This window comes from Bombyx mori, chromosome 24 (genome assembly GCF_030269925.1).
Source record: "Bombyx mori chromosome 24, ASM3026992v2".
NCBI classification, from domain to species: domain Eukaryota; kingdom Metazoa; phylum Arthropoda; class Insecta; order Lepidoptera; family Bombycidae; genus Bombyx; species Bombyx mori.
The window spans coordinates 7,782,004-7,794,407 of NC_085130.1; the positions used below are offsets into that span (position 1 = coordinate 7,782,004).

Below are 12,404 nucleotides of genomic sequence, written 5' to 3' on the forward strand. Positions count from 1 at the left end.
TTCATTTTTATATAATAATATAGAGAAGAAGAAGAAGAAGGTAGATAGATATAGAAGATAGATAACGCTGATTTATAACAAAATAAAGATTAAAGTTAGTAACAGACATAATTTATTTTGTTCCTACCTATTCATTAGTAGCCTAAGAGGCTATTCCAGCTACGCTCTGACTGAGAGGTAGGTGAGCTCACGGGCTCAACCTGAGAGAATTTGCTAATACTAACCCTAGCAAGAATAGTGCTTCGCTGAATCTACCACCGAGAAGAACCGCCGTGAAACTCAGTGTTGTAGCGATACAAACGCACGTCGACGCGACGTCGCGTTTAAAAAACGTGGTGTGTACAGGCCCTCACTTGCGCTTGTCTGGTTTTTACTAAACTTCCATCTTTCTAGCCCAGATATTCTCAACCTTTAATCGACGACGCACTAACATTTAAATTCGCGATACCCTTGACATAGGGGCTTGTGACACAACATGACGCGCCACAGTGGTTGAGAGCCGCTGTTTTTAACTTCTAAAATCATTCTCGAATAAACCAAAATGTTGTTTTCATACGTGACCAATATTAAGCTGTATATGGTAATGCAATCTGATATAACAATGGGTAGGTACAGCACAGATGTTGGATAAGGACAATGATTCACATTTTGCCTTTTCATTTGCACGCTATAATGTTACGTTATGTTTCAGAGTCTAAATCTGTGTCTTTGTGGTCAGAGTATTTTTGTCCCTACCTAATCGTTGGTGGCCTAAGGGGCTTATGAAGTAAATTTAAGTTCAATTAAAAACATCACACTGTTGTTACTAATCTATATATATAAAAATGAAACCCGTTTTCCGTTGTCACGACATAACATGAAAACGGCTTGACCGATTTGGCTAATTTTGGTCTTGAATTATTTGTGGAAGTCCAGAGAAGGTTTAAAAGGTATAAAAATATGAAAATTCTCGGAATTAAATAAAAATAACAATTTTCTTTTCCCTTTGACGTGTCCTCCGTCGGACGGATTCCTTTTGTTTGTTTTAAGTTTATTCTATATAAAAGTTTAGGTCTTTTATTTATCGATTGAGGCACTACGAAGTCTGCCGGGTCAGCTAGTATCAAATAAAAACCCACTTTTAAAAACAAAGATAAATGTCGCGTATTAAGCTAAATGTCGCTTGTACCCAAATAGCATTTCACACATCGATATTATACATAACGTTCTAAGCTTCAACTTAATCTTAAGCATATTATTATGTACTCGTAATAATAACCTGTAAATCAACATTAGCTATGTCGCGGAATTTACGTTAAAAACCTCGTCTGACGAAATAGGAGCTAATAAAATAAAACACACCTATAAATAGCGAAAATCGTGATTCACTAACCGTAATCGTGCCATTTCGGGTGAGCGGCCGCCATTTTTTTTTATAACCGCGAAAGTTCGCAACAGGTGATTCATAATTCGAACTTGATCTATTTACTTCTTTTTTTGTTTGTTAACAAAACAAGACATCGGAATTTCTTTTATGCGGCCTATTGTCAACGTTGTGAACAGTTTTAAATGCGCACGAACCCGTTATTGTGTTGGTAGTTTCAAAGAATTTGGCCAATTCTGCTCTCAAATATTCATTGGAATTATGTATATGACGCGCGAGCATAGAGCATCAGAACTTGAATTCAGCCATTCACTTTGAGGTATATATCCATCGATATATTACCACTAGATACCGCGTAAAGGCGTCAAAAGTAACCAAACAAAACAGTGCTTAGATTCATATTAAGCACTGTTTTGCCGTCAGTGTCACGCCGACCGTCGACTGGAACGATCCTAAAATGTGCTGTAAAAAGATGTAAAAAACACGCTTATAAAGAGAAAACAACATGAAATTTAGTATTTTTGGTAAGTTTTATAATTTTTATTAACAGATAGTGATAAATATTTGAAATAAATCAGTTATTCTTACCAAATTAGTACTTCAAGAAATTAAATCCTATTATTTTGCTTCGCAGCTATTTCTTTCGCACGCATAATAACAGTTAAATGCAAGACAAGGATGAAATAGGGCTATTTCAGAACAAGTGTAGTGGAGTCACATAATTTTTTATTTTTTTATTATTTTTTATTGCTTAGATGGGTGGACGAGCTCACAGCCCACCTGGAGTTAAGTGGTTATACTGGAGCCCATAGACATCTACAGCGTATTTACGCTGCCATTTGCGCATTTGCGCCACCCACCTTGAGATATAACTTCTAAGGTCTCAAGTATAGTTACAACGGCTGCCCCACCTTTCAAACCGAAACGCATTACTGCTTCACGGCAGAAATAGGTGGGGTGGTGGTACCTACTCGTGCGGACTCACAAGAGGTCCTACAACCAGTAATTACGCAAATTATTTTGCGGGTTTCATTTTTATTACACGATGTTATTCGTTCACCGTGGAAGTCAATTGTGAACATTTTTTAAGTACGTATTTCATTAGAAAAATTGGTACCCGCCTGGGATTCGAACACCCCGTGTATCGCTAGATCAGATACGAATGCAACAGACGTCTGTACAACGGACGGCGAAGTGAAATCTGTAAACTGGAATTTGTTTTTACATTTTTACATATTTAATAACAGAGTAATAAAAGAAAAAAGAAGCGACAATGATTTCAAACCTAATTGCTCCAGTGTGGTTTGTGCAGACAATTTTACCGAATCTGACATGTATTTAATAAATAAAACAATTTGATGGGGATTATGTTGTTGTGATTTAAAAAGCTCTTATCCATTTTCCCCACCGATGTGCAAGGTACAATATAGCTAACGCAGGTATAATTATCTATAGTTATACAATATTTGTTGTTAATCATAAGGAATTAAATTGAAAAAATTGAATGAATATGAATTAAAAAAACATAATACAAAATAAATTACTCGAAATATTCTTACAAAAAAAGTATAAAGTGCGACTCCGTAATACTCTGTTCGGAGAAGTAAAGTCTTAATATCGTAAGTTTAAAAGGGCGTAAGTAAAATGCTATGCGTGTAAATTTTTGCTTTATTTTTAAGAAGATAAGGTTAAATTTGGAATAAAAGTTATTGTAAAAAACTATCTTTTTCTGTCATTCATGGCGTAAGGTCGTAAGTGAATGTTAAAATAATCTAAACTGCACTTTATTACTTGGGGAAAAGGCATAGTTTAGGTTACAATTATTATATTATACATCGTTTTTCTCCACTTGATGGAGTAGTCAGATCAGTTAGTCGATGCCATTTTTGTGTTTGGTTTTTGTATGTGATGCGTTATCTAGTGGTAATATATCGATGTATATATCACATAAATGTAACTGTACCTAATAGTTTTTTTTTCTACCAAAGCTGAGAGCCTTGAGAGGCTATTTCAGCGTAACCTTAACTAGTAGGTGAGCTCACGGGGCTCAAACCTGAGGACGTTGCCAACACGAACCCTAGCTAGAGCCGTGCTTCGCAGAATCTACCACCGGATCGGAAACGCGACCCACTGAGAAGATCCGGCCAGAAACTCAGTGGGCTGTGTCTGAGGCTTACTTAATTTACTCGTCGAGCCCTTCGTCGCAAGCGACGGGTTCGACGAGAACGATGACCGGGTACCTAATAGTTAAATATCATCTCTACGTATATAAGTCGACGTGTATATGTTCCCTATCGACTTCGAAATTCCAGGTACGATTTCAATGAAATATCCAGGTTATCTTCAGATTGTCCTAGCTGGTGATCCTGTGAAACTTGGTAGTGATAAGATCGAAGTCTGATCAAATATCGGCCAGCAAAGCGAGCTAGGTTTGACTATTTAAATTATACCTATTATTGATCTATTAAACATATTTTGTACCCTTTTTATGATTGAAGGATTACTGGTGGCCCGAAGGCCTTTCCAGTTTTACCAGGGCAGGTGGGCGAGCAAGGGCTCAGTCAGGGGTGGGATGAGCTAACAGCTGCCCGAGAGCCTCTGAAGGATACCTAACAACTCAAGAATAGCTGCTTCGCGAATGAATTTACTACCGGATCAGAATCGCGACCCGCTGAGAAGATCTGGGGAGAAACTCAGTTGTGTTTTGTACCCAATTGGTATCCCGGGTATGAAAATCCGTAACGTGACAAAATTGAAGTTTTCTGATCCACGTCTTAATCATCGAATTCCTAATTACTGGTGTCAGGGCGTGTGATGAGCCCGCGCGGGTGGTTACCACCACCCCGTCTGTTTCTACCGTGAAGCAGTAACGCATTCCGGCTTGAAGGGCGTCACAGTTTTTGTAATATAGAACTTCTTCAAGCTTAATGTCTATAGGCTCCGGTGCCCACTTAACACCAGCATTTCCACCCATTTAAGCAATAAAAATAAAACCCGAATTTATTTTACGACTTTCGATACATTTCGCATACTTGATGCGTACTCAATGGTAGACAGCGGCTTGGGCGTGCCCCTGGCATTGCTGACGTCCATTAGCGACGGTAACCACTCACCATTAGGTAACTCAGTATACTCATGACAGGTATACTCGTTTGCCTACGCGGGTAACAAAAATAAAAAATCTTGACAGTTATCACTCAAGAACGACCATGAATACAAAACGAGATTAAAAAGTATCCACTAATGTGTTTGTTCCATATGAAAGTTAATTTTCTTTTTAGCCTATTATGAAACAAAGGAAAATACACAATTATTACTAAGCATAAATTACGTAAGATAAATTTGTGACGTTACATTTTACCGCGAAAGTTTTAAATGGCGGCACTTCGTACATTGACGTTTATTTTTTTTGTGTTCAACAAGGCGATGGTATCTCTTCATATGCAGCCTCAAACACGTCAAAATCTGTTATTATTTAACATAATTAAGAAACCGTGCAGAGTTTCATCGATTTTTTTTTTTTAAATATTTCATTAGGCTTGAGCTTGATTAAAAACTGGACACGTCCCAGTATATTATTCAATTTACAACTATTGTACTGTAACTTGAAAAAGGAGCTCCATATTTATTTTTTTTGAAAATATGAACTTTGACCACAGATACGTCTCTGTTAGCGCCTCTTTCATTATTACGTTGCCAAACTTTCTTGAACACACTGTACCTTAATATACTTGCTATTTAATTAAAATAATTATTGCTAATTATTCAATTAGTCGCGGTAAGGTCCTAACGTGACTTGAAGGACTATTCTGGCTTCACGCTGACAGATGGGCGAGCTCATAGGGCTCAGTCTGAGAGAAATTCCTAACACTAGCCCTAGCTAGAGCAGTGCTTCGCTGAATCTACCACCGGATCGGAATTACGACACACTGAGAAGATCCGGCGAGAAACTCAGTGAGTTGTGTCTGTGGGCATATCTTTTCTTTTATTGCTTAGATGGGTGGACGAGCTTAAAGCCCACCTGGTGTTGAGTGGTTACTGGTGCCCATAAACATCTACAACGTAAATGCGCCCCCCATCTTGAGATATAAGTTCTAAGGTCTCAGTATAGATACAACGGCTGCCCCACCGAAATAGGCGGGGTGGTGGTACCTACCCGTGCGGACTCACAAGAGGTCCTTACTACCAGTAATTACGAAAATTATAATTTTGCGGGTTTGTTTTTTATTACACGATGTTATTCCTTCACCGTGGATGTCAATCGTGAACGTTTGTTAAGTAAGTATTTAATTAGAAAAATTAGTACCCGCCTGCGGGATTCGAACACCGTTGCGTCGCTACATACGAATGCACCGGATGTCTTATCCTTTAGGCCACGACGACTTCTAATATCTCCGGTAATGACACAGCAGCCGGTCATCTGTTCAACTATACAATAAAAAAAGACTAACTTTTAAATATTAAACTCTAAATTAATTATGCAAGCCGTCTGTATCTAGAGTGTGACGGCGAAAAGATGTTAAAACCAAATTTCACTTCGGTAATGCTTCTTGAGCACGGAGTCGCGAATTCGGAGCCGGACGCGTTCCATTGCGGTTTTTTTATGACCCACGCTTCTGGACGAAGTACTGAAAGGGAACTGTGAGCGCTCATGAGTTTATCCAACGGTGCTTTTAGGTACCCCAAGCATCGGTCATCGTTCTCCCGACGCTTGCGACGAAGGGCTCGGCGAGTAAATTAACCCATAGGCACAGCGCACTGAGATTTTTTGCCCGATCTTCTCAGTGCGTCGGGTTTCCGATCCGGTGGTACATTCAGCGAAGCACTGCCCTTACTAGGGTCAGTGTTAGCATCACTCCGGTTCGAGACCCGTGAGCTCACCTACTAGTTAAGGTTAGGCTGAAATAGTCTCTCAAGGCTATTAGATAAAGTAGGAAAAAAAAATACAAGACCGTTTATTGTATATTTGTTGTATTAATGTATATTGGAATTACCTAACGTGCCATCGACAGCCCAAAAATTCCAAGGCTGAGGTAGTATACATACAATATACTTTTTTTCGTACCTATTTAATATATCAACCCCCGGGGTTATGCTAGACTCCAAGGAGTAGGTTTTTTTTTATTGCTTAGATGGGTGGACGGGCTCACAGCCCACCTGGTGTTAAGTGGTTAGCGGGGCCCGTAGACATCTACAACGTAAATTCGCCACCCACCTCGAGATATAAGTTCTAAGGTCTCAGTATAGTTACAACGGCTGCCCCGCCCTTCAAACCGAAACGCATTACTGCTTCACGGCAGAAATAGGCAGGGCGGTGGTACCTACCCGCGCGGACTCACATGCGTTCCTACCACCAGTAATTTAATCTTCTATCTATCGTTAAAGTTCGTTTTGAAGGAATACGTCGTAGCCTACTGGTGTTTATTCACCCTCGTTGTAGGTATATATGTCAGTTTAAATTTTAAACAGTTTAATGTAACTAGTAGTATTTAATTTTAGTGACTGCTCTCGTTGCGATCTGCAGAATTTATACGGAACATAAAAAAAATTATCAACAATCCAACAGTCTCTGGAACGTTGGCTGTATGAGTTGCGTTACTTTGCCTTTAACCTATACTAATATTATAAAGATAAAAGATTTGTTTGTTTGTTTGTATTGAATAGGTTCCGAAACTACTGAACCAATTTGAAAAATTATTTCACTGTTTTAGAAGCTACACTATTCCCGGATGACATAGGCTATAATCTTTTTTGAAAAAAAAAATAGGTATCCTTACTAAAACTCCAATAATGTAACCAAAGGTGTCAAAAAAAAACCTAAAATATTCTTTACATCGCGTGCCCTGCGAAAACTATTGATGATAGAATAAAATAATGTACTACGACTTTGTAGAACACATTATTATTTACGAAAAGTGTCGGGACAACATATGTCTAACTATTATAGTTATGCTGCAATGTTCTTTTATTAAAAAAATAAAACAACGTCAAATATCGTTGAAATTTTTGTTAAAGACCCGAGCGGAGCCGGAGCGGGCCGCTTGTTCTTACAATAAGTGTGTATTAAAATACCCTCATAGTACACAGGGAATCCTTTTTTTGAGTCAGACCACGTTGTGCAATTTATCATTTAATTAAACATCAATTTCAACGGAAATCATTTATTTCAATCTTCGCTATTCAAAGGGACGAATAGAGTGAATATTTTCAAGTTCTTTGGCTGGACATCGTCCTAGAATTAAATCTTGTTTTAATCAATATTATTTTATAACAATAATCTACTAGTGCAACTACTTGGCTATATCAGCTATATCGGTTATATCAGCTTCGCCCAAACATGTAGGTGAGCTCACGGGACTCAAACCGGAGTGTTGCTAACACTGGCCCTAGCAAGAGCAGTGCTTCGCAGAATCTACCACCGGATAGGAAACGCGACCCACTGAGAAGATCCGGCGAGAAACTCAGTGGGCTGTGTCTGTGGGTTAATTCGCTCGTCGAACCCTTCGTCGCAAGCAACAGGTTCGACGAGGACCGTGACCAGTACTTGTGGTAGCTAAAAGAACCGTTAATGGATCGAGGTTTGAGCCCCTTGAGTTCACCTCCCAGCCCAGTCAAGGCGAAGCTGAACTAGCCTCTCAAGGCTATCAGCATAGATAGGTATAAAAAAAAGATTTCCAGACAATGGTAAGGTTTGTTTTCAAGGACCGCTTTTGCTTTCCGTTACAACTTTTACGGTATCGAAAACGTTAAAAAACTCGCACTAACCACCACACAGGTCTGAAAGAAAAAAGGTGCACTCACCGGTGTCCTTCTGTGTAGTAATGTGCCGACGGGGCTCGGGATCTTGGTCGGTGTGTCGCCATGCGGACTCCGAGCTGCAGGATAAAACACAAAGGATCAAAGTCACGATAATCATAATGGCAGGTTACCAATTGATTAGGCGATAACGATGATATCCTCGCTCGACTTTAGCCTCAGATTGCATTAAAACAATAATTTTCTTGCCGAAACTAGCATATTGTGTCGGTAGTTTAAGTTTTTAAAGTCGTCGTGGCCTAAATGATAAGACGTTCGGTGCATTCATATCTAGCGATGCAACGGTGTTCGGATCCCGCAGGCGGGTACCAATTTTTCTAATGAAATACGTACTCAACAAATGTTCACGATTGACTTCTGCGGTGAAGGAATAATATCGTGTAATAAAAACCAACCCGCAAAATTATAATTTGCGTAATTACTGATTGTAGGACATCTTGTGAGTCCGCGTGGGTAGGTAAGCCGTTGTACTCTATAGAGACCTTAGAACTCATATCTCAAGGTGGGTGGCGGTATTTACGTTGTAGATGTCTATGGACTGCGGTTACCACTTAACACGAGATAGCCCGTGAGCACGTCCACTCATTTAAGCAATAAAAAAGTTTTTGACAGACAATAACAATCAGGTACCATCTCAGCACAGTCTCATGCCAGCATATAACACAAACCACCACCAAGACCTTTCTAGACGAATCAATATTTTCGAGACGAGATAATTTAGAACCTCGAACTCGCGTCTCCGTTATTGGTTAGAACAACCTAATGCCACATAAATAGACTGCAGAACGGATTCAGTCGTGTTTAAGAGTTGGCCTTAAAACGCAAATTACATCATATTTGTTTGTTTAGAATGCCGGTTACGATCCGACATTTCCATAGGGCCGTGAAAATATTCTTGTCTCGGTATCGAGTGACGTAACGACCACAGTGTACGGATAAACGAAACGATCAACTGTAAGAGTTTAAATTCCTAGGCTTTTTTTCTGATAGCCTTGAGAGGCTATATCAGCGTAACCTTAACTAGTAGGTGAGCTCACGGGGCTCAAACCTGACGACGATGCTAACACGAACCCTAGCAAGAGCCGTGCCGCGCAGAATCTACCACCGGATCGAAAACGCGACCCACTGAGAAGATCCGGCGAGAAACTCAGTGGGCTGTTCCTAGGCATCATCATCATAGTCAATTACTCTTCGCATAGTAGTTGTGGTCATGTTATTTTTTTTATTACCCTTGTAGGCAGACGAGCATACGGCCCACCTGATGGTGAGTGGTTACAGTCACCCATGGACTTCAGCAATGCCAGGGGCAGAGCGAAGCCGCTGCCTACCGCTAGCCAAGCCGCTGCCTACCGCTAGCCAAGCCGCTGCCTACCGCTGCCAAGCCGCTGCCTACCGCTAGCCAAGCCGCTGCCTACCGCTGCCAAGCCGCTGCCTACCGCTCATGTTTATTTTAAACAGCCTTGACAGCTGTTCTCAGCTTCAACGAAATGTTTTGTTTCATAGAAGGGGTGCATAATTTAAAAACAATCGTAATTAAGAAACGTATTTAACAAGATTGTATTACTGAACGTTTTTTATACTGCGCACAAAGTTTAAAAAAGCACCAAATCATAGATCCGTTTGATGTTCTTTACTACCCTAATTAACATAATTAACAATTGTAATGTATTTAGTCATCTACTCCAAAAGTACGCACAGTATATTTACCCAGTTTTAGTTAACTATCGGTGTCGAGATCCAGAAGAGTTTTTTTACAAGTACCTTTGCTATGTTACTGAGATGGGTGGACGAGCTCACAGCCCACCTGGTATTCAGTGGTTACTGGAGCCTATAGACATCTACAACGTAAATGCCTCCACCTACTTTCGAGATAATAGTTCTAAGGTCAGTTTTTACATTACAACGGCTGCCCCGCCCTTCAAACCGAAACGCGTTACCGCTTCACGGCAGAAATAGGCGGGGCGGTGGTACCTACCCGTGCGGACTCACAACACATCCTAACACCATTAAATTAAAACATTTAAAAACTAAATACTACATTTCGTAGCTTTCATTACATTATAGTGCCTAGGACTTCGTTGCATACGGGAGGCGAGTCTTCACAGGTCGGTTCAAATTGATAAAAGCCTAACAACACTCCACTACACAAAAAGAATGTTCACATGTTCACGGCACACCAAAAAATTCCTTTGTCCGAGGTCAACGACTCCCGTCTTCCTGGAGACTCATAAATATGTACAAGCTGTATAAACATTGTCTTCGTACCAACGTGAGGGATGAATGAAACGTTTACGCTGTCGAGAATAGGCGGAATAGGCAACCGTACTGTAATAATAATAATAACTATAATAAGTGGGAACAAATCACGTATGGTCATCTGGCCCTAATTTAGGATTCCCTGTGAGTACTGACAACACACACTTTTATATCTTTAAACGTATACATGTATAGTAAAAACCCAGGAAAATGATTTTTTAATGCTTAGATGGGTGGACAAGCTCACAGCCCACCTGATGTTAAGTGATTACTAGAGCCCATAGACATGTAGAACGTAAATGCGCCACCCACCTTGAGATATAAGTTCTAAGGTCTCAGTATAGTTACAACGGCTGCCCCACCCTTCAAACCGAAACGCATTACTGCTTCACGGCAGAAATAGGCAGGGCGGTGGTACCGACCCGTGCGGACTCACAAGAGGTCCTACCACCAGTAAAGGGCAAACAAAACTGTTCGTCACACGAATGTTTTCCCGAAGCGAGAATCGAACCCGCGACCCCGGCGCAAGTCAGGGATGCAAACTACCGCACCACTGAGCCAGTCAGTGTAACGCTGACTGATAAATATTATTCTTTTTGTGACGTCATCCGGAGACAAAAGAGGCGACAAGCTTAACCAAAGGGTACACACGCAAATACTGTAATAAGCTATTTAAAAAACTGTAGAATTGGTTAGTTTTGATTTTTAATATTAACAAGTTCTTATCAGTATCAGCCCACCGAGTTTCTCGCCGGATCTTCTCAGTGGGTCGCGTTTCCGATCCGGTGGTAGATTCAGCGAAGCACTGCCCCTTGCTAGAGTCAGTGTTAGTAAATTCTCTTAGGCTGAGTTCGTGAGCTCACCTACCTATCCGGGCGTAGCTGGGATAGCCCCTTAGGTTACCAGCGAATAGGTAACGTTATTCGTTTTTGTTTTAAAGCAACGATCGTTAAAAAGCTTATTTATTGGAACGGTGACTTTATCATCTAGATATGCTCACGCAAGGTATGTGGGGCTGTCACAGTTAGTGATTCCCTTGGACTCTTCGCCCAAGCGTTCGGATGTCACGCGGAAGAGATAGCATGAGCATTTAACACAAGTTAAGCCCAGTTTCTACCGAAGTGGTGTACGACAGAGACATCTCTCCCAGATTAGCGTTGTGTATTCAAGTGGGTAGATGTATTATTTCCTGCTAGAGTGTTCTTCAGTCTCTATATGTTCATATGAAGGAATTTGTCGCTCCGCTTTTTTTTTCCTACCTATGCTGATAGCCTTAAGAGGCTATGTCAGCTTCGCCCTAACATGTAGGTGAGCTCACGGGGTTCAAACCGGAGTGGGCTAACACTGGCCCTAGCAAGAGCAGTGCTTCGCAGAATCTACCGCCGGATGAGAAACGCGACCCACTGAAAAGATCTGGCGAGAAACTCAGTGGGCTGTGTCTGTGGCTTAAGTCCGCTTCGATGAAAACAAGACCGAAGATCGCAAGCGTCCCTACAGTAATCAAAGAACACGTCAAATTTCCGACTTGGCGGTTCGGTTTTTGCGAGATAATCTCTTATCAAGGTTGGCCGATCACATTGTTCTTCGCGAGATCTGGCTTCGTTTAAAACGTTATCAATCGCAATACATTACTGTTACATTAACACGCGTGGGAAAACAATACTTCTTATCGTCTTATCAGGCAACGATAAAACACGATCCAATATCAACAGAACGCATTGTATATCTCTAACGAGAGCCTTATCAATCTATTTTGTTTTTATTGAGGCGTATTACTGACGTCACGTATAACTTTGTACTTATTGCGCGGATGGCCAAATGAATCATGGCCAATCCGGTGCCAGGAAACCATAACCATAGGAAACCATAAGGTGTCACAACGTTAAAACCGTCACCAACCTTGAGACATGCGATGTCAAGGTTTTATTGTGCAACGGCCTTCTCACCTTCCAAACTGGAAGCAATTATA

At 40.7% G+C, this 12,404-nt stretch overlaps 2 protein-coding genes across 3 annotated transcripts in view; one reads left to right on the forward strand and one right to left on the reverse strand.

Annotated features, from left to right (window-relative positions):
- Nucleotides 1-12,404, forward strand: part of LOC101742143 (WD repeat-containing protein 43) — a 70,744-nt gene that overhangs the window by 41,842 nt on the left and 16,498 nt on the right. The window lies entirely within an intron of this gene.
- Nucleotides 1-12,404, reverse strand: part of LOC101742002 (uncharacterized) — a 55,980-nt gene that overhangs the window by 39,966 nt on the left and 3,610 nt on the right. For both annotated transcript variants that reach the window (XM_012697484.4, XM_012697486.4), the window contains exon 2: nt 8,165-8,238. In XM_012697484.4, the coding sequence (XP_012552938.1) occupies nt 8,165-8,238 (74 nt within the window). The remainder of the gene's footprint in view (nt 1-8,164; nt 8,239-12,404) is intronic.